Source organism: Mizuhopecten yessoensis, unplaced genomic scaffold (genome assembly GCF_002113885.1).
Source record: "Mizuhopecten yessoensis strain PY_sf001 unplaced genomic scaffold, ASM211388v2 scaffold5893, whole genome shotgun sequence".
In the NCBI taxonomy this organism is placed as follows: Eukaryota; Metazoa; Mollusca; class Bivalvia; order Pectinida; family Pectinidae; genus Mizuhopecten; species Mizuhopecten yessoensis.
Genome location: NW_018406276.1, coordinates 153,765 through 180,168, shown reverse-complemented (window position 1 = coordinate 180,168; position 26,404 = coordinate 153,765). Strand labels below are relative to the sequence as shown.

The 26,404-nt window shown below is 38.8% G+C and overlaps 2 protein-coding genes across 2 annotated transcripts; both read left to right on the top strand.

The window, feature by feature from the left end:
- The first annotated feature begins 2,237 nt into the window (after positions 1 to 2,237).
- On the top strand, positions 2,238 to 4,932 carry LOC110451259. Its single transcript, XM_021499177.1, has 3 exons — positions 2,238 to 3,008; positions 3,512 to 3,673; positions 4,819 to 4,932. The coding sequence occupies exons 1-3, from the start codon at positions 2,867 to 2,869 to the stop codon at positions 4,872 to 4,874; spliced, it is 360 nt and encodes a 119-aa protein (XP_021354852.1). The 5' UTR covers positions 2,238 to 2,866; the 3' UTR covers positions 4,875 to 4,932.
- Positions 4,933 to 10,288: 5,356 nt separating this feature from the next.
- Positions 10,289 to 12,947, top strand: LOC110451264 (piggyBac transposable element-derived protein 4-like). Its single transcript, XM_021499183.1, has one exon. It carries the CDS (start codon positions 11,622 to 11,624, stop codon positions 12,417 to 12,419), a length of 798 nt encoding a protein of 265 aa, XP_021354858.1. The 5' UTR covers positions 10,289 to 11,621; the 3' UTR covers positions 12,420 to 12,947.
- The last annotated feature ends 13,457 nt before the right edge of the window (positions 12,948 to 26,404 follow it).

Sequence of the window (26,404 nt, the reverse complement as noted above, 5' to 3'; positions counted from 1 at the left end):
TTTCAGTTCAATCGGCCCAGCAGAACTTGACTTTAAGTTTGAAATGTAAAATGTTAACGGACGACGGACGACGACGGACGAAAACGGATAGCAATAGGTCACTTGAGCTAAAGCTCAGGTGACCTAAAAATCAAATAATTGTTGAATTGTAATTTCTCGACTGTTTGACATTACTCCTAAGAAACTAAAAGAAACTTGCCTTCAAGATTATAAAGATTTCTTTTAGCACTGCTGTCATGAACTTTTTGCTTTTTTCATCTGTAAAATGTTGATCTTGGAACCACAGCAGACTCATCATCCACATATTTTTTCTTCACTCTTTTCACAGGTGCTGAAATACAAAGTATATACCATACAAATAAATGCAAAACTTGTTCCTAGCCCGAAGGAAACTATCAAAATAAGTGGGCATCTAAAATTTCACAAAATCATGTGGATCATACTAGTTATTAAAGGTTTCTGCTGTCACCTCGACATGATCGAGGAAGGGTCATTGATTGAAATCAGTGCATCATGTGTTTAATAAAGCTTAGGCCAAAAAATAAAATATGTGAGTTTACAGTCATCCGATCGATCCAAGAAATTCCGTATCTCTCTCTAGTGTCGAAATTTAGATCCAACATCCATTTCCCGCGTCACATGAACATTTGACAAAACACAAGATGTTCCACGGTTTCAGTAGAATTTCAAAGTGTAGTCCTAGTGATGGGAAAGGAATGATGCTACCGGTTGTAAATTCGACAAAATTTATTGACATTAAAGAAATTCCACGGTCAGACAGCAACACTGAGTTTGAAGTGAAGGGCAAACTTGCTGATATTTGTAAACATGAATGCATCAACATTTTTCATTGGCAACTTTTAAGCATAATCTAATCTTGTACCTGTATATCAATTTTAAGAAATGCCTGCTCACATGCAAACCATCTATTCATATATTATGTACATGTATAGCAATAAAAAGTTATTTAATTTCTAGCCTCTCTATTCGACACATATGCATCCATGAAAAAAAATTCAAAAATTAAATGTATTCATGTTTACACAAATAACATCAAGTATGTTCGCACTTTTAAAAGCAAGGACTGCAAATGTGATTGGACAGTTCCCCTTATTCCTAGCAGAAACATGTCACAGATGCAGATCCATCAGATCCATCAAGGCCGAATTAACTCCGCATTAAAAAATATCACAGTTTTCCTACTGTCTGCCAACTTAAGTTTTGATCGACGAAAAATCGCCGTTAAGTTTGCTGTGATGGCTCAATTTTTTTTTTACAATTCTTGTAAGACTCTCTTTGTCGTAATAGGAATTGAAGAAATATTCATTTTCTTCTTTGAGACTATTAAAAAAACGGCCGAAATGCGCAACGTCATTACGTTACTCTCTACTGTACTGTAATGTTTCGGCGCAAACCAAACTGGCAGAGATGAAATTGAAAGACGGAAGTCAGAACGTTTAGAAAATACACTTACTCAATCCATGTATCGAGTGCAGGTGAACTAACACTCGTTGCTTGGAAGATAGTTTGTTCTCACAGATCAAACACTTGAATTTTCCATCCACATCGATTCGAAAATTATCTTCTTTGGTTCCTAAACTTTCAGACTCCGACATCCTAAATCGCCGTCAGTGTCTGTGTAGTTAGCGCTCTTGAACACCGTCGATTTTACCATCGATCCCGCGAACTGTAAACATTCTGATGATTCTGTATATAGCCTCTAAAATCAATAACGTGGTAAAAGTTGTTTCTGTATATTTTTCAAGTCAATAATTTGATATTAATAGTTCAACCATAAAAATTTTCTATTCAATTTCATCCAAACAACATAGCGTTTTTCTAGATAATTCTTTCGAAATAGCAGTCGCGGTTTGCACTGGTGCATATACCGGGTCACTTGATTGGTCAGCCTCTGTAGCCATTTGAGAGAAGTGTTTTCATTGGCTGATTGGATTTTGGCGCAATTGACCAGTTGATAAACAGAAAAATGGCCCGAGACGAAGTATGCGATAGTCCAGTGGAATGACAAATTTACCAGTGTGGTAAATTTGGATAACGTAAAATTGCCGAGAAAACCAATTCATCAGTACATGGAAGGTGAATTCATCACAGCACTATTTGGGAAGAAGCCCTACAGGGCCAGGATTTCTGAAATATCAGGTATGTAGATCTAGCCTGTTTTGTAGGCCGATCGAAAATCCGACTCAAAATTTGAAAATATATTCGAATACGGGAGGGCATGATGCGATACTAGGATGCTTATTGTTAGACACAGGAAAATTTTCATGTATTTTGAAATTACGAGGAAAGTCCGCAAATTATCACATTTTATATGACCAAAAGACAGGCAAAAATTCACCTGCTGCAGACGAAAGTGTGCCATGTTTTATTCTGTAGAAACGGTGGGTAAAACCAGAGGATTTTATTATGCCCCAGGTTTTACCCAGCGTTTCTACAGAAATTAATGTTTTATATACATGTGCCGTTGTGTCGACGAAATCTCGTTATTATATATTCGTTTAAATAAAAAATGAATAAAACTTATACTATATTTACAGGGACGTGCTAAATTTCTTTCACGTTTTTTTTTTAGTTCCTTGCATCAGTTTGCAACTTCGTTTAAAAGCATTTTCCTGACATTTTAATGGATGGATTTTGACAATTGTTGGCTTATTGGTACAATATTTGAATTAATTTCTGTTGTGTACTTTTGGAGTTAAAGAACTTGAGAGGTATATTAGAATTATATCCACACTGTTAATTTACGGTTGAGGTGACACACCGATTTTTCTACTTTTATCACAGTTTAATGTTTATGGCACAATTTTCATTTTGACACTCATTTTCAGATGACAGATCAGTCTTGATGGTGAAGAAGGGGAAAAATGGAGTTTTTCCTTTGAAATTTCCCTACGAGGAAAACATGAATCCAGAACTGGCAGCTGAAGCAGTAGTAAATTTAAGCCAAGAAGCAGATTCAGATACTACTAGGAACAACACTTTTATTGGTATGAACAGAAGTTTATCTATAGTACTCAAACTTTTTTTATAAGGCCAAAATAAAATATATGTGTGTTCTGGTCACTGTTTTCCTTAACCTACCTGGATTTTTCATACCTACCTGAAACATTTTATGGACAATTTCAAATTAGCACTGTTCTGTTGAAGTCAAGGCCCATATATAACAGGAAATGCACTTAATTGTTTTGGCCTAAAGGCAATTAAGACATGCAAATATGTTTTACATATCACGATTAAGAGATAAGTATTTTGGACCTAATTAAATTTACCTAAACATTGATTCTAAATACTAAGTTAAGCATTAATACTGAAGTTATGTTGTGAAGATTTAAATTTACTTTCAGTTGCTAGTTGTAAATGGGCTATAGCAATTTGTTGTATTTGCAATCTAGTCTGAAACATTATGCTATTAGCAAGTGTTAATTTCTGTCAACCACAAAAAAAAACTTTAAATGTGTCATGATGTATTAAAACACTCGCTTTTTAACAGACAAAGAAAGAGATACATGTAGATTAACAAATGAAGGAATGGACATCCAGCCGGTGGTCATTGAAGAAATGGAAGTTCAGTTGGCGGTCATTGAAGAACGAGACACCATCACCACTCAGGAGGAAATGAACACCCAGCCGATTAGAAAGGAGCAAGACCAAGGTGAGTCCAAATCATACTGATTTTTTTGCCCCCACCATGAAATAGATTTTAATGTACAGATAAAAGTCAAGTTTCTATTTTGACAGAGGATGTGAAGGACCAGAATATAAGAGCTATCAGAAATTTCAAAAGATGGCATGACGTCGCACATAGCTTACACCCGGGTCTCCAAAGGCAGGGCTCAAGATTAACATTTGCCTGACTTATCCGTCCAGGTGATTTTGTGGTCGGACAAGTGTTTTTTACTGTGTACTTGTCCGATGGGACAAGTAGATTTGTAAATGAAATTGTCCGTTTCTCAAAATGATAATGAAAATGTGGATTAATTTTATTATATTTTTCTAAATTCAATTGTAAATGTTGACTTCCAAAGTAATATTACATCTTATACCTAAAATTTGGCTCTGTGCCCACAGGTAATCATAACTTCTCGTAATATCACAAAACCACTCTTAATATAACACATGTGCTAATATTATAAAACATGTGCTAGTATCATTTAAAAGTCGTAATGATTACGAGCAAATCGAGTAGAATCAGAGAAATGTATCTCCTAGTGTCATAACCCATATATTTGCTACTGTCTCTTCACTTGAGGTTGTTGAACAAAGCTTGATTTCTGTGTTTATACAATTACCTTTTGTAATCTTTTTCTAAATATTCGTCTATTTTGATATTTGAAAGAAATACTTCCGACAGTTTACAAGTGTTTGGACAAGTTAGATCTGATAGTAACTTGTGCGACTAGACAAGTGAAAATTGTGCTTAATGTTGACCCCTGAAAGGTACATCTACAGTATTGGCGACCAATATAAACCATAACAGAGACCTAATACAACTGACATTCATAGGTATTTGACAAACTCCTATAGTACACAATTTATGTTGTGGTGTCCAATTTATATAACAGGAAATAAACACTGGGACCTTAGGTAGAGTGTTGCTGAATACAGCCAGTCTAGACCCTTCTATTGGACAGCAGATTGAACGTGAGGGTTGTTTTTAACACCGCAACCCAAAGTTTGGTTTCAATCAGACAAATCTGGTTGAATCAATGATGAACTACATAATGTAACGTAATGGAGAGACAGCTGGAGTATTTTTTATTCTGATGGTTGAATGTCAGATTATTTTTGTATTTACAGGTGAAGAACAGCATTCAAACTTAAAGAAAGACATTTCCAATTTGCGTCCTAGGTAAATATTATTACTTGTCAAACATATAAATAAACAAATAAAACTTGATAACAAACTTTCTAGCATCCTCAAGGAAAGTTTATTTTATATATATAATATCTGTTAAACCATAAATTATTTATTTAATAAAATGTTATCAGTGATCTGCAGAACTTAGACTAGAGGCCCAATATTTTTAAGGCTTATTAACTGTCTGATTAATTTACCCGCATAGGTATTTGGTTTTAAATCTTATATTTTGTATGTTTTTTAATTTTCATATTTTTCAGTGGCAGTCGAAGGCTGGAGAAGAGGGTTGACCATCTGGAAAGGGAGGTGAAAGACTTAAGGTCCTCCCTTAAGTCTTTGAAGAGGAAATTTTCTGAACTTTCTGGAACATGTCAAAACAGTAATCCTGCTACTACAGAGGGTAGTTCCTCCAGCACTACACTGACCTCAACAGCTTCGTCCTCCACATTGACAGTGGACAACTTACTGAAATCTGTGGGTCATATTGGGAACTTGGAAAAAGAAATCAACGAGTGTATGAGGAGAATTACTCTCACAGTTTTTTCAAGACAGGACCTTGTGTCCTGTTCTAGGACTGGAAAAAAAACATTCCACTCCCCTGGGAAAGCAAGGCCCCCACTTGATCCAGAAAGAGTGAAGCTGGTGGAGCAGGTTCTGCTACTGAAATGCTCCATCAGCAGGAACACTTTCAAAAAAAAGTTTGACAATCTTGTGAAGATGGAACGTCGGTCAAGTAAAACTTGCAGTGATCCAATAGTTTAGTGCCTGACTGTCATCATGTTGTTCTGTTTTTCTGATCGGCCTTTCATTTGTTTGGATTATTTGATACAAACTTTTTTGTAGAGATTCCCCAACATTTTTTGAGTATATTGGTTTTTGTTTCAAGGTTTCTTTAAATAGTATTTTTGTTCTGTCAAATATCTTGACTTGCATACATTATTTTTGTATTGATCATCAATGATGCATTTGGCATGTAGATTCAACATCTAGTGTCTAATTACTTTGTATTATACAAATGTACATGTAACACTTATATAAAATTCTGATATTGATATGTTGCAGTTGTTAAAACTACTTTTAAGGAATGTTCAAGAACAGTTCTTGAATTGTTCTTAGAATAAAGTTCAAGAACTGTTCTCGACTGTTTGAGACTTAAAACTGTTCTTGAATAAATCAAGAACTGTTCTTGAATTGTTCTTAGAATAAAGTTCAAGAACTGTTCTTGATTGTTTGAGACTATTGTTCTTGAATAAATCAAGAACTGTTCTTGAATTGTTCTTAGAATAAAGTTCAAGAACTGTTCTTGATTGTTTGAGACTATTGTTCTTGAATAAATCAAGAACTGTTCTTGAATTGTTCTTAGAATAAAGTTCAAGAACTGTTCTTGATTGTTTGAGACTATTGTTCTTGAATAAATCAAGAACTGTTCTTGAATTGTTCTTAGAATAAAGTTCAAGAACTGTTCTTGATTGTTTGAGACTATTGTTCTTGAATAAATCAAGAACTGTTCTTGAATTGTTCTTAGAATAAAGTTCAAGAACTGTTCTTGATTGTTTGAGACTATTGTTCTTGAATAAATCAAGAACTGTTCTTGAACAAGAAGTTCAAGAACAGTTTGTCTCGTTTAACGTTCAAGAACAGTTCCTGAACAGTTCTTGAACTGTTTAAGCACGTGACGTCACCAACAAATATGGCTGCGCCCATGGATCAAAACACAGAAGCTGTCAAACACATGATGGAGGCAATGAAATCCATGCAGCAGACAGTCGCGGGACTGCAGACTGCTGTGCTAGGGATTATGAAGACAAGAAATGTCCCCACAGTATCACCGACAACTACAAACACTGCAGTCAACCCTGAGACAGAGCCAGACGAGAAGGAGTATACCCGAGCTACGTCTGCAACAGGTGGGTACAGACTGCCCATATCAGAGTTCGGTATTCCCTCAGAATCAATCCCCCACATAGACAGTATCCCAGAGAAACTTATTTGGGAAGGACAAGACGTCAATCTGGCGCAATTTCTAATGCCGAGACACAAACCCAGGGAGGTTTACGATAGGGACGGCTCGGCTATAAACATTACATTAAATGAAACAGAAGACCCCAGACTTGCAAAATCATTGACTATCAGCAAGTTTATAAACGTTTTCGGGAAGTACAAAAGAACGGTGTACAAGAAAGCCCCCCATGGGAGGATTGAACTGGATAGATATGAAGTCAATATCGTAGAAATTTCTAATGTTTACGGGGGGAAATTCTACGATTACCACTGCCAGTTTTCGGCTAGGGCAGCAGCGGCATTAAATGATAATATAGGCAAGGTGGACTGGGTCCTAAAGGATAATGGTTTACTGGCCATGATCATGGGAAACACTAGGGTGAACTCTTGTCAATTGTGCAATTTGACGTCACACAACACTGCTTTCTGCCCCGAAAAAAGGTACAAAAAGACTTACATTATGGAAATGGAGGCGCACAAATTACAAACCAACAGGGTTATCAAGGCAGGGATACCGATATATTCGACAGACAAAAAGTGAAATGTGTAACAATGTTTAACAACAAAAAGAGAATTGTGTACCAACTTCAATTCGGGGAAATGTTCACGAGGCGATGGTTGTTTCTTCTATCATGCCTGCACGTCTTGTAAATCTACTAGCCATGGGGCAGATTCGTGCAAAGGCGGCAACAATGGATCGCAACCCAATAAATCGGGGACAGGAGTCCAAAACAACACACAACAGAACCAATGACTGATAGAGGACAATTACGTACACGTTAACACACCTGTAAATATAGACCAACTCCGTACAGAACTTGATCTCCACCCAGACAAAATGTTTATAGATTACCTGTGTTAAGGATTGTCCAAAGGTTTTGACACTCTTATATCAAAAACCGAGCTACCAACAAAGGAGTGTAAAAATCTTCAGTCTGCGATAACACAGTCGGATTTGGTGGATAAATTAATTCAAAGCGAAGTGGAGAAGGGAGTTTTACAGGGTCCATTCGAACGTTTACTTTCGATAAATACCGTTTAAGCCCCATAGGCGTAGGTGTGGGAAAATACTCTGGGAAACCACGTCTTATAGTAGATCTGTCCGCCCCACATGAAGATGAATTACACCCAAGTGTAAATTATCTCATAGACAAGGAATCATGTTCTCTGTTCTATGTACGCAAAGATGACGCCATCCAGAAGCTACAGGAGTTGGAGAAAGGTACTATGACTGACAGAGAAATATTGTGACATATCATCTCAATTTATCTGAGAAGTAATAATTAGTTTTAGCTGCACAAGTGTAGGCTAATCAGTACTAGCTGAGCTGTATAGGGGGTCATGCTGTGTGATCAGCTCCCTCTGGCTGAAGGGCTAAAGGGTCAGTAGTGGGATACCCCCACTGGGACCATTAAAATGATAAGCTGAACCTCAGCCGATATAGCGTAGATTTGATTTGTTATTGTTTAACAAATTTAACATACTATTTCTATGTAGCTTCATTCTTTTATACAATAATAGAGAAATAATTACACTAAGCATAATGTGCAGTTTATGGAACTGTTTTGATTATTCAAATCAAGCAAGTAGTTTACCTTTTTTGTTGTTTGTTGTAACAACGTGTATCGGAAGGCTTCGGGATTGATCACACATTTACATAGGAAACACTAGTTGTTGTTGTTGTTGTTGTTGTTGTCGAACAATTGTAAGCTTTTTATCAATTTTTATGCAATAAAGTATTATTATTATAATATTCGTGTTCCCGTTACTGTCTTTAAAGTCCCTATTTGGACTTTGTGAACTTTCTGTGCAATCTAAATAGAGAAAATACACTTTGAAACTTTGAAACTTTTTATTAAACTAAAGGCCCCACATATATTTATGCAACTGGAAGGCAATAATATTGAAAATTACATGAAATTTACTTGAAAATAGACATTACAATTTAGTGTATTTTGATAAACAATGAGAACATATTTGTCATCACTATTCATCAATTCAGCAAAGTTAACAGTATTTGGCACTGTACATGAAGATTCTGGAAGAATTTTTTTTTTTTCAATTTTAGTACGGGCTTCCTTTTCTAGCTATGCCATCGAAATTAATGTGTAATCTACATGCAGCTCATCATTCAGTAAAAAATGCATTGAAAGATTTTAACAGGCAAAATAAACTCAGAACTGCCACTGAGATCGAAAATTGAGTTATCCCGTCAATTTCTTAGTTGAGTATATGAATACAGTGCGAGTCGGCCTTAGTTTCGAGTTAACTAGAACGAGCTGTCGTCAAGTCATTGTTGCATTCCTTTACTTGAAAACTATTCTCAACACAAGTTTAGCTTTACACTCGCTTTCAGACTCCTACCAAATATTTACTCTTTTTGACAGGTACCATTCTCTCACGGCTTACAAAAACAGATATTTTGACCATTCAGTGTGGAACTCATTTCATTCCTTACTGGAAAGGAGAGAAAAGAAGGAATTTTGACTGTTATGAAGTTTGTCGATTGCAATTAATTTGAGCTATGGGTTCACCCTCATGCCTAATCTGGATCCAGCCAAAAGTCTGTGGAACTCAACGAAACTCCTCAGTATCGCTAGGGTAATATTTTCAATTAATTTGAGCCATGGGTTCACCCTCATGCCTCATCTGGATCCAGCCAAAAGTCTGTGGAACTCAACGAAACTCCTCAGTATCGCTAGGGTAATATTTTCAATTAATTTGAGCCATGGGTTCACCCTCATGCCTCATCTGGATCCAGCCAAAAGTCTGTGGAACTCAACGAAACTCCTCAGTATCGCTAGGGTAATATTTTCAATTAATTTGAGCCATGGGTTCACCCTCATGCCTCATCTGGATCCAGCCAAAAGTCTGTGGAACTCAACGAAACTCCTCAGTATCGCTAGGGTAATATTTTCAATTAATTTGAGCCATGGGTTCACCCTCATACCTCATCTGGATCGATATCCATCTCTTAGTTCCAGAGAAGAAGACGCTTAAAGCAGTATAGCCAATTTACCCCCTTTTTGCCCCGCCCCTCAGCCCCCTGGGGGGTCAGCCCTATCATTCGTACAATTTTGAATCCCCACCACCTAGGGATGCTCCCAGTCAAATATGGTTGATATCCACTTTTTAGTTCCAGAAGAGAAGTCGCTTAAAGCAATACAGCCAAATTGACCCCTTTTGGCCCCGCCCCTCAGCCCCCTGGGGGGTCAGCCCCATCAATTGTACAATTTTGAATCCCCACAACCTAGGGATGCTTCCAGTCAAATTTAGTTGAATTCCAATCAGTGGCTAAGAAGAAGTTGTTTAAAGAAATTGTTGCGTACGGACAGACAGACGACGGACGCAACGGTATGGCATAAGCTCACCTTGGTCCTTCAGACCAAGTGAGCTAAAGGAGGAGGACAAAGCGATACAGTTTTCCCTGTACCTAGCAGGCAAAGCAGAAAACTGGTACTACTCACTAACAGAGGAGGTACAAAACAATTTTGAAACTCTTATTATCGAGTTTAAGGACAGGTTTGTTCCAAGTGCAATATCGAGGCCGAGACTGGTAAAGGAGTTTCTGGAGGGTCGGCAAGGCAAAGATGAAGTCCGCACATATATAGAGAAGGTCCAAACCCTAGGAAACGATTTAGGCAGAGGTCCACAGGAAGTCCAGGACATTGTCCTAAATTGATTGAATGAGGAGGTAAAGCGTTTCATTCTGGGGAAAGAGCCACAGTCTCTGCAGGACATTATAAAATATGGTTATATGTGGGAGTCAGTGAAGGGCAACAATACAGTGGACTTAGCCAGCTAAGTCGTTGAACTCCAACGAGAATTAAAAGAACTGAAAGAGACAAGCACCTTAAATTCTGTGAGAACTGGAGACAGACGGAAAAGGTCAGATGGTCAGAGGAACTTTGAACGTGGCAAAGGAGAACCGTGCAGGCATTGTGGTGAGCACCGACGTCTTGCATACGATTGTAGGTTCAAAAATGCAAAATGTTTTGGATGTAATAAATCAGGCCATATAAACTCATTGCCCCCTGTTGACGCATTTGGGCGTCAGTCTTACCCATCACTGTATCCCGACAGCGGCGGCCATGATGGATTTCCCGAGAGTCGCTTAAAAGTGACAATTACGATAGGTCTAAAATACTTGCTACGGTGGTTTTGATTGGTTGAATCTTTGTAAGAAACTAACACAGGAGGTAGGTATAGAACTTTCCATTCGTTATATAGGTCACATGACACATATTTCCCGTGAATATCAAAGGAATTTACTATGAAAGTTACTCATATGGAACGCTGTCAACAAGCATGGCTGGGGCGGTTTTCAATTTTGATACCAGTTCGGACGAAGCGGATTTAGAAGGTTTTACAGCCGACGATGTTGCGAGAGCCATTCAAAGGGGAGAAGATAATGAAGATGCTTTATCGGACATCAGTTTTAGCGATTCTTCTTCTTCTGAAAGCGAAAGTTCGTCGAGAAGCAGTGACGATGACGACGAGATTTTACCGTGGTCAGAAAATTTGACGACGGTTTCAGTACCTGCTTTTACCGATGCTGTGGGGCCAACAACAATCTTGGGTGCGGAAAAAAACGAGATGGACTTTCTTTCATTGATATTTTTCCCTGCTGGCTGTTCAAACAAATTTGTATGCGGAACAGCAAACGGAAAATAGGCTGAACCCTAATTGGACGCCGACAACCGTAGAAGAAATAAAAGCGTTTTTGGGGATTCGTATATACATGAGCATAGTACAGCTGCCATCAATGGATATGTATTGGTCCACAGACTATATGTTTGGGAATTTATTTATTCCCAACATCATGCCAAGGGACAGATTTGATAAACTGTTACAGTATTTTCATGCGAATGATTCTACTAAAAACCAACCCCGCGACAATCCTCGACACGACCGCCTTCACCACAAACGTCCAATCATGGATATTGTAAAGAAAAAATGTGTTGACGAATATCAGCCTCATCAAAACACCAGCGTTGATGAGGCTTTGATTGCATTCCGGGGCCGCCTGGGGTTTCGGCAATACCTACCTGCCAAACCTACAAAATACGGGGTCAAGGTGTGGATGAGTGCCGACTCTGAAAATGGGTTCGCAAATGAGTTTGACGTCTACACGGGGAAAAAGGGAGATGAAACCAATGCCAGATATGGATTGACAACACGAGTGGTACTAAATTTGACAAGAAGCATTGCGAACAAAAATCACATTGTGAACTTGGACAATTATTTTACAAGCTTCCAGCTATTTGAAATCTTGAAAAGACAGAGTACATATGCACGGGGTACAGCACAATCAAACCGAAAGGAATTCCCAGCTAGGCTTCTTCACCCCAAGTGTGTAAAAAATCAAGGGGATGTCAAAATTGTTCAGAGGGGGAAGATGGTGGCTTATGCCTGGAAGAAAAAGGAAGTGATCTACTTTCTGTCAACAGCAGATGACCCAACAGAAGTTGGGGCTCAAGTACCGGGGCGCCAGAAAGATGGGACACAGCGACAGGTGCAAAGCCCCAGTGTTGTGTAGCGGTACAACCTGAAGATGAATGGTGTTGACAAGGCTGATCGGACAAGGACAGAGTACCCCACATACAGGATGTGTAAGAGGTGGTGGACGTACATTTTCCACTTTCTCCTGGACTTGTCTATTGCCAACGCCTTCATTCTTATGAAGGAATCCGCTAACCACCACTTGACGACAAAGACAGGCAGAGATAAGGACAGGTCTCTTCTATCCTTTTGAATGAATCTTGCAAAACTTTTGCTTGGAACATTCAGAGCAACAAGAAAGAGGAGGCGTGTGTCAAATCTTGATCCAAATGGAGTTGGACATTGGCCAAAGGAGTGTGCTAAAAGAGGGAGATGTCGTCAATGTTCTAAAGACAAAAATCGATCTGATGGAAGTGGGAGTGTTCTGCCTGTGGGGCTCACCTGTGTGTGGTTTGTTTTGAACCATAGTGCATAAAATTTTGAGTGGAAAAACACTCATTTGTGGTTGAAAATAAGTTGTATATAAGTTATAAACAAGAATACAGTGACAAAACATTTGTGAAAAAAAAACTTGGCATGAAATTTTTATCAACTCCACTAGATGTAATACAGATAACAATAAATTCCAAGTAAGTAGATATTTTATTTTATTGTAACTTGAAAATAACGTGTCATACTAACAATTTTTGTTCTTTACTCAATTACAAAATAACAACACAAAAGTATGTTATAACCATTTTAAAATATGAGGTGTAAATAACACTCCCGGCAGCAATATTGGTTCAGGGAGCAGCTGCTGTAGCAACCAATGAGGCTACAGGGAGCCAGTCAGAAAATGGCTGCAGGGGGCAATGAGTTAACATGGCGAGCCGTAGGTCGAGAACCACAACCAGAACCGCAATCTGATTAAAATCATATGTTACATGGCTTCGTTAACTTCGTACTACGCCTGAACATCTGAGTGTGCCGCGGTCAGGGTCACGTTCAGGTGACCTTTATATCTATAAATACTCGTTAAATTTTTACCAATCAGAGATCCTCTTTCAAAAGGGCGCACGGAGTTGTAACAAATATGGTGGACATTGATGAGAATGATGCGAAAGTTCTGAAGTTATTTGAGATTGATCGTCTGAAACCCGAACAGATATTCGAAGCTTTATTAGAGAAGAAAGACTGTATGGCGGTGTTGCCTAAGCAATTTTTACCCAATGGGTGCGTTTTCCTTGGCGTCGTAGAAACGTCAGTTCCCGCCGCCATATTTGTTTTTGAAAACTAATCTGTTCGATACCCTCGCTATTTATCCATCAACCATGATATTCCGATTTGCTGGCAAACTTTTGCCAGCGCGCCTCTGATTGGTTAATCTAAAGGTCACTTGAACGTGACCCTAACCACGACACATTCAGATGTTCAGGCGGAGCCATGTAACAGATGATTTTAATCAGATTGCCAGAACCGTCCCGTGGGATAATTCCAACCCAAACAACTGGACAATCATACAGGAATACAATCAACAGGAATTACAAAAGCCACGCTTAAAACTATGTATCTTGAAAATGTGGGAAGGCGGCGTGAAAGTGGGGTTGTACGAGGCTGCCCAGTTCGGGGACTAGTGAATTCGAACCAGGAAGTGATTAGTTCAGACAATGACAATAGTGGCTTAACACCTATGCCCGTGTCGGACGTCAACACCACGACAAGTGCTAGTACATCCGAAAATTGTACGGAACTACTTCGATGTGCCGAGGCTCTGTCAACCGCATCACCCATCACCACACCGGAAGTGGGTATGCGGACGTCAAAAAACATGGCCACACCTAGTGTGAATGTTGTGGAGGGACTCCTTTTGTCAATGTAGGGTATGCAAAAAACAATGATGGACCTGCCGCAGACTGTTATCGCTCTCGTCTCCAACAGCAATAAGGAACGTCAACCCACAGACGTACACACGGAGAAATCATACGCGGTGACCAACACACACGCTGCGGCTGCCACGAGCTCTACAGGAAAATCAGGTAACTACTTTGATTCTTTATCTGATGGCATCTCGTCCGAGAGCATCCCTCACTTGGACATTGTGTCTGACAATAACAAAAAGAAAATCCTCGAGGGGAGATACATCAATCTGGCCTCCCTGTTAATTCCTAAATACGAGACTGAAGATAAACAGCCTGGCATTAATGTCCACATTAATGATCAAGTTGAGGACCCCAGGTTGAATAAACATTTGACCATTTCGGAATTTGTGACGGCTTTTGGGAAATTTAAAAGGGTCATGTGCGAAAAATTCCCGATGCATCGATCCGAGATGGACAGTTACGAAGCAAACATCACTGAGATTGCCAACGTATACGGCCAGAGGTTTTATGATTACCATTGTCAATTTGCGTTAAAAGCAGCTACTGCTCTGAGGGACAGACGACAAAGGGTAACCCAAAGTGAGGACAGTAACATTAACCCCTGTCAATGACAAGTGGCAACAACTCCGGTCAATATTGAACGACTGAGCTATGAACTGACCGGTCATCCGGACCGTGAGTTTTTGAACTATTTATGCGATGGACTGACTCATGGATTTGATACTATGGTGGTAGGATCTACTCTTCCCATTAAAGAATGTAGAAACCTAATGTCGGCTTTTAACGACAAAAACACTGTCGACAATCTTATTCTAAGTGAGACTAAAAAAGGATTTTTACAAGGACCCTTTAATATATTACCATTCTCAACATATAGAGTCAGTCCAATAGGGGTGTCATCTGGGAAGTACTCTGGTAAACCCCTTTTGATAGTGGACCTATCTTCACCATACGACAATGACGAACACCCGAGTGTCAAAGACCTAATAGATAAGGAGGATTGTTCCCTGTGTTATGTGCGCATAGACGATGCTATCAAATTGATACAAACATTAGGAAAGAATAATTCAATGTGTAAAATAGATATTTCGGACGCTTTCAAATTACTGCCCATTCATCCATCACAGTGGCATCTGTTCGAGGTTGGCTTTATTGTACTGCTGTTCTAAATAAAACAAAATTGAAGTTAAAGTTCCTGTTTTTTACCTATCAATAATAAATTTTAAAATTGGTAACATAATGGACACTCAGCTATATTACTATCATAATACACCTAAGTTTGGCCTGTTTTAATTAGCAAGTTTTCCACATTGGAAGTGGGATTCCTGATTTAATTGCTTACCGGTTCACATATGATTATTTTAACATGTTTATTCAGTTATATTTTGACAATTTTACAGCGCAGACCTACAGAAGGTGATCTTGGGCCTGTATTGGATTCCAAGACGACATATGTTTATTCGGGATTACCAAAAAAATTGTTTGTACACAACATTTACCAGTCGACCTCCGCTACCATATTTGGTTTGGTGTACAGTATGTCACATGACCTGGTTGACCAATGGTCATTCAGCCTATAGGGATAGCCCTATTGATAACGTCTTCAGTCAGTTGAAAGCAGTCTCAGCATCAGCACTGTCTGTTTTTGTTTCTTAAATCTTTAACACTTTTCCGCCAGTTTAACATACATCACTAATTTCTTACGAGGTTCAAGTTTTTATTCTACATACGCTAGGCTGTTGTGTTTATGTAGCGTTTGACCACATGCTTTTGTTGACATTTTTCAAGTGTCATTATATTGTGTCAGGGACATCCTTGATCATTGGAACAAGGATTACATGGATTTTCTGTGATTTTTTCTGTTCTTGGGAACCGGCCCAGCGCAGCAACAGGTAGCGTCGCCCAATTGGAAACACCAGCTACAAACGCAACGAGGACAACATTCGGATATGCTGCCAACACCCTGCCCCTCGTGGAAACTGTTTCTCAGCCACTTCGGAATTGTAGTTTAAGGTATTAAATNCGTGACGTCACCAACAAATATGGCTGCGCCCATGGATCAAAACACAGAAGCTGTCAAACACATGATGGAGGCAATGAAATCCATGCAGCAGACAGTCGCGGGACTGCAGACTGCTGTGCTAGGGATTATGAAGACAAGAAATGTCCCCACAGTATCACCGACAACTACAAACACTGCAGTCAACCCTGAGACAGAGCCAGACGAGAAGGAGTATACCCGAGCTACGTCTGCAACAGGTGGGTACAGACTGCCCATATCAGAGTTCGGTATTCCCTCAGAATCAATCCCCCACATAGACAGTATCCCAGAGAAACTTATTTGGGAAGGACAAGACGTCAATCTGGCGCAATTTCTAATGCCGAGACACAAACCCAGGGAGGTTTACGATAGGGACGGCTCGGCTATAAACATTACATTAAATGAAACAGAAGACCCCAGACTTGCAAAATCATTGACTATCAGCAAGTTTATAAACGTTTTCGGGAAGTACAAAAGAACGGTGTACAAGAAAGCCCCCCATGGGAGGATTGAACTGGATAGATATGAAGTCAATATCGTAGAAATTTCTAATGTTTACGGGGGGAAATTCTACGATTACCACTGCCAGTTTTCGGCTAGGGCAGCAGCGGCATTAAATGATAATATAGGCAAGGTGGACTGGGTCCTAAAGGATAATGGTTTACTGGCCATGATCATGGGAAACACTAGGGTGAACTCTTGTCAATTGTGCAATTTGACGTCACACAACACTGCTTTCTGCCCCGAAAAAAGGTACAAAAAGACTTACATTATGGAAATGGAGGCGCACAAATTACAAACCAACAGGGTTATCAAGGCAGGGATACCGATATATTCGACAGACAAAAAGTGAAATGTGTAACAATGTTTAACAACAAAAAGAGAATTGTGTACCAACTTCAATTCGGGGAAATGTTCACGAGGCGATGGTTGTTTCTTCTATCATGCCTGCACGTCTTGTAAATCTACTAGCCATGGGGCAGATTCGTGCAAAGGCGGCAACAATGGATCGCAACCCAATAAATCGGGGACAGGAGTCCAAAACAACACACAACAGAACCAATGACTGATAGAGGACAATTACGTACACGTTAACACACCTGTAAATATAGACCAACTCCGTACAGAACTTGATCTCCACCCAGACAAAATGTTTATAGATTACCTGTGTTAAGGATTGTCCAAAGGTTTTGACACTCTTATATCAAAAACCGAGCTACCAACAAAGGAGTGTAAAAATCTTCAGTCTGCGATAACACAGTCGGATTTGGTGGATAAATTAATTCAAAGCGAAGTGGAGAAGGGAGTTTTACAGGGTCCATTCGAACGTTTACTTTCGATAAATACCGTTTAAGCCCCATAGGCGTAGGTGTGGGAAAATACTCTGGGAAACCACGTCTTATAGTAGATCTGTCCGCCCCACATGAAGATGAATTACACCCAAGTGTAAATTATCTCATAGACAAGGAATCATGTTCTCTGTTCTATGTACGCAAAGATGACGCCATCCAGAAGCTACAGGAGTTGGAGAAAGGTACTATGACTGACAGAGAAATATTGTGACATATCATCTCAATTTATCTGAGAAGTAATAATTAGTTTTAGCTGCACAAGTGTAGGCTAATCAGTACTAGCTGAGCTGTATAGGGGGTCATGCTGTGTGATCAGCTCCCTCTGGCTGAAGGGCTAAAGGGTCAGTAGTGGGATACCCCCACTGGGACCATTAAAATGATAAGCTGAACCTCAGCCGATATAGCGTAGATTTGATTTGTTATTGTTTAACAAATTTAACATACTATTTCTATGTAGCTTCATTCTTTTATACAATAATAGAGAAATAATTACACTAAGCATAATGTGCAGTTTATGGAACTGTTTTGATTATTCAAATCAAGCAAGTAGTTTACCTTTTTTGTTGTTTGTTGTAACAACGTGTATCGGAAGGCTTCGGGATTGAACGACATTTTAACCACAGAGTAATAAATCCGATGCAATTCTTCGCTATGTTTCCTGATACGTGGTATTTATCAATTCACAACGTAACGTCCTGAAAAGTTGAGCCTACTTTACTCGAGTTTATTTATCCGATTCTATAGTATTATATGACTTAAACTTGCAACTTTTCGTAATTGTTAAATTGGCAATGAAATCAGGGATTATTCAACCAAATTTAGCAGTTGTATTGCTGTTAGCATACATCAAAACATTTCCGAAAATCCTCGAAAAATTTACCAGAAATGGTCGTGACCAAGGACTGGTTTTGTATTGTTCTTGAGTATCGTGTACACCCCTTTCTTGACACTTCATTTTCCTCTTAAAAAAGTGCGCACTACGCAAATATTAACGGTAGTCATTGGTCAGACATAACATATCTAAATCAGTCAATAGCAATTTATAATACGACAGTTTACCCCTTCGGGAACCTCAAAGGTGCCTGATTCATACTCGGAACATCTTTAGATGATAATTTGACATGTTAAATGTTAAAATTATAGTTTGTATACAACTATATGTACTTCTACATGTATGACTTGTTTAGTGTATGGTTTGTTTAGTCATGAATTCGTTAGGTTAAAAAAAAAAAAATGCACTAAATGTTCATGTACATTTTATATCTTTTCTTTGTGTTGTTTATTACAAGAATATGTGCTTTGTCAGGTCTATTTCCTGTGTCGTGTCATCTTGATATCGTAGCTAGTCATACGCATCTCTATGCAAGTTGTTGATATATTTATGCTAATGAGTGGGGTAGATTTTGACCAATCAGCATTATCCCCTAGAGGGGTACCAGTATTGACAGCACCCTATTCATTCTTTGTTTTTGGCGGATTCTCATCGTTTGTTTTTCCTCGACTTTTCAAGTGTTAACTACACTATTGGATTTAACTTGAACTACACCATGATTACTAGTGACAGTCATCGCCGTAGGATTTAAAATTCGTCGGTTTGTTACGTTGTAACGTGGATTATTACGAGGAGAAACGTTTGTTTACTTTCTGCGTGATTGTTGGACTTAAGGTGTGGCTACGTTACACACGAGGAGTAAAGCAGCATACTAATTGTATACTGTTGTACGTATTCTACTACCTTACAACTTTGTGTTTAAGGACGTGACGCACTTCCTATATAAGTGTAGCGAGCGAAATACTTCGCCGTGATTCGTCATTTTATGTGTGAACTTGACATTGTACGTGCACTCGACCGTGCCTACCTTTCTAGGCCTATCGACTTTATATTGTGAGACAATAGTTTTAAGACATGGGACCTAAACGTAGGAATCCCAGAGTTGTTCCGTACGATCCGGAAATGCTGCAAAATTGGACTTTAGCTCGTTTGCGAGAGGAATTGACAATTTTGGCGGTACCGTTCAGGGCCAACGAGAAACGAACGGTTTTGGTTAAAAAAATTGAGAGACGCGAGGTCTAGAGGTGCGTGATCCCACAATTCCGTGCGACAAGATGGCGTCCAGGTTACTACGAATTGTGAGGATGATTTGCAAATGCCAACGTTGGTCGCCATCGTCACTAGTTTGGCGGAGAGTGTTTCTACACTTCAAGACAGTTATGTCAGACTTGAAAGACGATTTAATGATTCCGTTAGTAGCAACGCCACTACAGTGAGTTCCGTGACAAATTCTTCCAGGCGTCGATTTTCTCCTGCAGCGGCTGCCGGCAGCGAAAATCAACTTGCCACGGAATCGAGCATACTTGTTCAAGCAGAGTACACCTTGGAGACCGCATACAGGAGTCTTGAGACTAACGCATCACAAGGTGAGAGCTTTATTCAAAGAACGCGATATGGCTTTTCAGCAGAAACACTACCGTAAGTCGAAACAGTTTCCCCTTCATTGCGACAGCAAATAATTTCAGGAAGGGATATAAACTTGGCCGCTCTGCTGATTCCCTACTTTACCGGCCAGAGTGACCATAGTTGTTACACACGAGGAGTAAAGCAGCCTACTAATCGTATACTGTTGTACCTATTTTTACTACCTTACAACTTTGTGTTTAAGGACGTGACGCACTTCCTATATAAGTGTAGCGAGCGAAATACTTCGCCGTGATTCGTCATTTTATGTGTGAACTTGACATTGTACGTGCACTCGACCGTGCCTACCTTTCTAGGCCTATCAACTTTATATTGTGAGACAATAGTTTTAAGACATGGGACCTAAACGTAGGAATCCCAAAGTTGTTCCATACGATCCGGAAATGCTGGATAATTGGACTTTAGCTCGTTTGCGAGAGGAATTGACAATTTTGGCGGTACCGTTCAGGGCCAACGAGAAACGAACGGTTTTGGTTAAAAAAAACTGAGAGACGCGAGGTCTAGAGGTGCGCGATCCCACAATTCCGTGCGACAAGATGGCATCCAGGTTACTACGAATCGTGAGGATGATTTGCAAACGCCAACGCAAATATTGTACTGATGTAGAAGATGTACAAATTTGTACCAAGACCTCAGCACACCAATCCTGACCTAATGTCATAGATAAAGAAAAGGCAATTAAAAACATCATAAATGGAGGTCTATTGTACTGATGTAGAATGCAGTTTTGAAGTGATGTCATTCGTCTGTCTTACACTAGATGTCACAACCAGAATGCTGAACACAGTAATTGTTAAAACTATTTATTTATATATTTATAGTTCTTTTTGAACATTTGATAATATTTGCCAACAAGATTTGGATACAGACATCAGAATAATGTCCTAAATCCTGACCAAATGTGATAGATAAAGAAAAGGCAATTAAAGCATCATAAATGGAGGTCTATTGTACTGATGTTGAAGATGTACAAATTTGAACCAAAACCTCAGCACACCAATCCTGACCCAATGTCAGAGATAAAGAAAAGGCAATTAAAAACATCATAAATGCAGGTCTATTGTACTGATGTAGAAGATGTACAAATTTGTACCAAGACCTCAGCACACCAATCTTGACCTCATGTCATAGATAAAGAAAAGGCAATAAAAGCATCATAAATGGAGGTCTATTGTACTGATGTAGAAGATGTACAAATTTGTACCAAGACCTCAGCACACCAATCCTGACCTAATGTCATAGATAAAGAAAAGGCAATAAAAGCATCATAAATGGAGGTCTATTGTACTGATGTAGAAGATGTACAAATTTGTACCAAGACCTCAGCACACCAATCCTGACCTAATGTCATAGATAAAGAAAAGGCAATAAAAGCATCATAAATGGAGGTCTATTGTACTGATGTAGAAGATGTACAAATTTGTACCAAGACCTCAGCACACCAATCCTGACCTAATGTCATAGATAAAGAAAAGGCAATAAAAGCATCATAAATGGAGGTCTATTGTACTGATGTAGAAGATGTACAAATTTGTACCAAGACCTCAGCACACCAATCCTGACCTAATGTCATAGATAAAGAAAAGGCAATAAAAGCATCATAAATGGAGGTCTATTGTACTGATGTAGAAGATGTACAAATTTGTACCAAGACCTCAGCACACCAATCCTGACCTAATGTCATAGATAAAGAAAAGGCAATAAAAGCATCATAAATGGAGGTCTATTGTACTGATGTAGAAGATGTACAAATTTGTACCAAGACCTCAGCACACCAATCCTGACCTAATGTCATAGATAAAGAAAAGGCAATAAAAGCATCATAAATGGAGGTCTATTGTACTGATGTAGAAGATGTACAAATTTGTACCAAGACCTCAGCACACCAATCCTGACCTAATGTCATAGATAAAGAAAAGGCAATAAAAGCATCATAAATGGAGGTCTATTGTACTGATGTAGAAGATGTACAAATTTGTACCAAGACCTCAGCACACCAATCCTGACCTAATGTCATAGATAAAGAAAAGGCAATAAAAGCATCATAAATGGAGGTCTATTGTACTGATGTAGAAGATGTACAAATTTGTACCAAGACCTCAGCACACCAATCCTGACCTAATGTCATAGATAAAGAAAAGGCAATAAAAGCATCATAAATGGAGGTCTATTGTACTGATGTAGAAGATGTACAAATTTGTACCAAGACCTCAGCACACCAATCCTGACCTAATGTCATAGATAAAGAAAAGGCAATAAAAGCATCATAAATGGAGGTCTATTGTACTGATGTAGAAGATGTACAAATTTGTACCAAGACCTCAGCACACCAATCCTGACCTAATGTCATAGATAAAGAAAAGGCAATAAAAGCATCATAAATGGAGGTCTATTGTACTGATGTAGAAGATGTACAAATTTGTACCAAGACCTCAGCACACCAATCCTGACCTAATGTCATAGATAAAGAAAAGGCAATAAAAGCATCATAAATGGAGGTCTATTGTACTGATGTAGAAGATGTACAAATTTGTACCAAGACCTCAGCACACCAATCCTGACCTAATGTCATAGATAAAGAAAAGGCAATAAAAGCATCATAAATGGAGGTCTATTGTACTGATGTAGAAGATGTACAAATTTGTACCAAGACCTCAGCACACCAATCCTGACCTAATGTCATAGATAAAGAAAAGGCAATAAAAGCATCATAAATGGAGGTCTATTGTACTGATGTAGAAGATGTACAAATTTGTACCAAGACCTCAGCACACCAATCCTGACCTAATGTCATAGATAAAGAAAAGGCAATAAAAGCATCATAAATGGAGGTCTATTGTACTGATGTAGAAGATGTACAAATTTGTACCAAGACCTCAGCACACCAATCCTGACCTAATGTCATAGATAAAGAAAAGGCAATAAAAGCATCATAAATGGAGGTCTATTGTACTGATGTAGAAGATGTACAAATTTGTACCAAGACCTCAGCACACCAATCCTGACCTAATGTCATAGATAAAGAAAAGGCAATAAAAGCATCATAAATGGAGGTCTATTGTACTGATGTAGAAGATGTACAAATTTGTACCAAGACCTCAGCACACCAATCCTGACCTAATGTCATAGATAAAGAAAAGGCAATAAAAGCATCATAAATGGAGGTCTATTGTACTGATGTAGAAGATGTACAAATTTGTACCAAGACCTCAGCACACCAATCCTGACCTAATGTCATAGATAAAGAAAAGGCAATAAAAGCATCATAAATGGAGGTCTATTGTACTGATGTAGAAGATGTACAAATTTGTACCAAGACCTCAGCACACCAATCCTGACCTAATGTCATAGATAAAGAAAAGGCAATAAAAGCATCATAAATGGAGGTCTATTGTACTGATGTAGAAGATGTACAAATTTGTACCAAGACCTCAGCACACCAATCCTGACCTAATGTCATAGATAAAGAAAAGGCAATAAAAGCATCATAAATGGAGGTCTATTGTACTGATGTAGAAGATGTACAAATTTGTACCAAGACCTCAGCACACCAATCCTGACCTAATGTCATAGATAAAGAAAAGGCAATAAAAGCATCATAAATGGAGGTCTATTGTACTGATGTAGAAGATGTACAAATTTGTACCAAGACCTCAGCACACCAATCCTGACCTAATGTCATAGATAAAGAAAAGGCAATAAAAGCATCATAAATGGAGGTCTATTGTACTGATGTAGAAGATGTACAAATTTGTACCAAGACCTCAGCACAGCAATCCTGATCTAATGTCATAGATAAAGAAAAGGCAATAAAAGCATCATAAATGGAGGTCTATTGTACCGATGTAGAAGATGTACAAATTTGTACCAAGACCTCAGCACACCAATCCTGACCTAATGTGATAGATAAAGAAAAGGCAATTAAAAACATCATAAATGGAGGTCTATTGTACTGATGTAGAAGATGTACAAATTTGTACCAAGACCACAGCACACCAATCCTGACCCAATGTCATAGATAAAGAAAAGGCAATTAAATCATCATAAATGGAGGTCTATTGTACTGATGTAAAAGATGTAAAAATTTGTACCAAGACCTCAGCACCCCATTCCTGACCCAATGTCACAGAAAAAGAAAAGGCAATACATTTGTAAAAGCATCATGAATGGAGGTCTATTGTACTGATGTAGAATGCACAGTTTTGAAATGATGTCATTCGTCTGTCTTACACTAGTTGTCACAACCATAATGCTGAACACAGTAATTGTTAAACTATTTATTTATATATTTATAGGTTTTTTTGAACATTTGATAATATTTGCCAACAAGATTTGGATACAGACATCAGAATAATGTCCTAAATCCTGACCTCATGTCATAGATAAAGAAAAAGGCAATTAAAGCATCATAAATGGAGGTCTATTGTACTGATGTAGAAGATGTACAAATTTGTACCATTAAGACCTCAGCACACCAATCCTGACCCGATGTCATAGATAAAGAAAAGGCGATTAAAGCATCATAAATGGAGGTCTACTGTACCAAACAACATGGCGTCGCCCATGCTAAAAACTTTGTGTGAAACGATGTCGGGTATGTAGAATGTCCTCGTACGACTTCTAGGGGACAAAGAGAAAGTCCCAAAGCCCTTCACGCTCGAGGACAGTTATAACCGCCAAAATGTAAGTGTCACAGCTCAGGTAAGTGCGAGCCTTGAATCACACAACGTGACAGGCCCAGTTGCCCCGGAGGACATTCCTCAAATGGATTTGATGGCGCTGTCATTACGCCGACAGATTGTTGAAGGTAAGGACACTAATCTAGCCTCCCTTCTAATTCCCTACTACGAGGTGCAGGAACAAACTTCCGCCTCGTACCAGTCCCAAAATAACGATAACAGACTGTGTCGGTCCCTGTCTATAGGGGAGTTCATCACAGCATTCGGATGTTTTAAACATGCAATGTGCATGACCTACCCGGCACGCAGGGAAGAACTCGACCAATACGAGTCAATCATTGTCAGCATTTACAACGTATACATCTTTCCCCAAGTTCAAATAATTTCATATATCAATTCATCATTCGATTCATGAGATATTCAGATCTCAAGTTTACATAATAAAGAATCTCACAAGTTCTTGCAAAACATTTGCATGGTACTGTCTCATGTACTGTGATGGAATTCACTGCTGGGTGGATTTCCGGATTTGTGAGAGGGTCACGTAGTGTTCTCGAAGAGTTCTTGTAACATGCATTACGGCAGTATATCAGTCCCCCTCCAGCTGAGCGAGGGCCATGCAGCGGCTGAATCATCTTTACTGGTGGTCTACTTACACTGTCGCACACTGATCAGGTAAATGATTCAAAAATTTGTATAAGGGGAACAGCTGAGATAGTTTTCAAGCCAAATGTCATTTGTATGTTATGCTGTATCTGATGTATCACATGAATATATCATCTATATACCCAACGAATATACATCATACTGATACCTATACTTTTGTCATGTTGTACTTATTGGCATAAATATATATCTCTACTTTATTTTAACATGTCATAACATTTGCCAACAAGATTTGGATACAGAGATCAGAATAATGTCCTTGCCACCTGGAACTGTTTGTAAGACCTTGAACGAGTCTCTATATACTTTGACCAAGGACACATTACAATGTAAGCTTACAGAAAGGTTTCATTGACCTGACAACAAAATCATTTAGGTCTGATGTCAGATTGGCTACAGAAGTAGAAGATGTACAAATTTGTACCAAGACCTCAGCACACCAATCCTGACCTAATGTCATAGATAAAGAAAAAACAATTGAAAAAATCATAAATGGAGGTCTATTGTACTGATGTAGAAGATGTACAAATTTGTACCAAGACCTCAGCACACCAATCCTGACCTAATGTCATAGATAAAGAAAAGGCAACTAAAGTATCATAAATGAAGATCTATTGTACCGATGTAGAAGATGTACAAATGTGTACCAAGACCTCAGCACACCAATCCTGACCTAATGTCATAGATAAAGACAAGAGGCCCATGGACCTTAACGGTCACCTTATATATTTATACAGAGAGTTGATTTTGTTTTTAACATGAACAGAAATATTATTCAGTGACAAAAAACAATAAAACCACCTTATTCAATATCTAGCATACAGATTTAAGACTAAAAAGTATTTGAAACTAGCACCTCTGATTCTAAACAAGGAAAATGAAGAAATTTTTGCACACTGACTCCTTTGGGCCCCACCCTACAGCCCTTGGGGGTAGGGCTGGCTCAAAA

What these genes read in the sequence shown, in the direction of transcription:
- LOC110451259 (XM_021499177.1), top strand. Translation starts at nt 2,867, where the DNA reads ATGGTGAAGAAGGGGAAAAATGGAGTTTTTCCTTTGAAATTTCCCTAC. An exon ending in TAGGAACAACACTTTTATTG is followed by an intron (nt 3,009 to 3,511) that starts GTATGAACAGAA and finishes GCTTTTTAACAG; the next exon opens with ACAAAGAAAGAGATACATGT. An exon ending in TAGAAAGGAGCAAGACCAAG is followed by an intron (nt 3,674 to 4,818) that starts GTGAGTCCAAAT and finishes TTGTATTTACAG; the next exon opens with GTGAAGAACAGCATTCAAAC.
- LOC110451264 (XM_021499183.1), top strand. Translation starts at nt 11,622, where the DNA reads ATGAGCATAGTACAGCTGCCATCAATGGATATGTATTGGTCCACAGAC.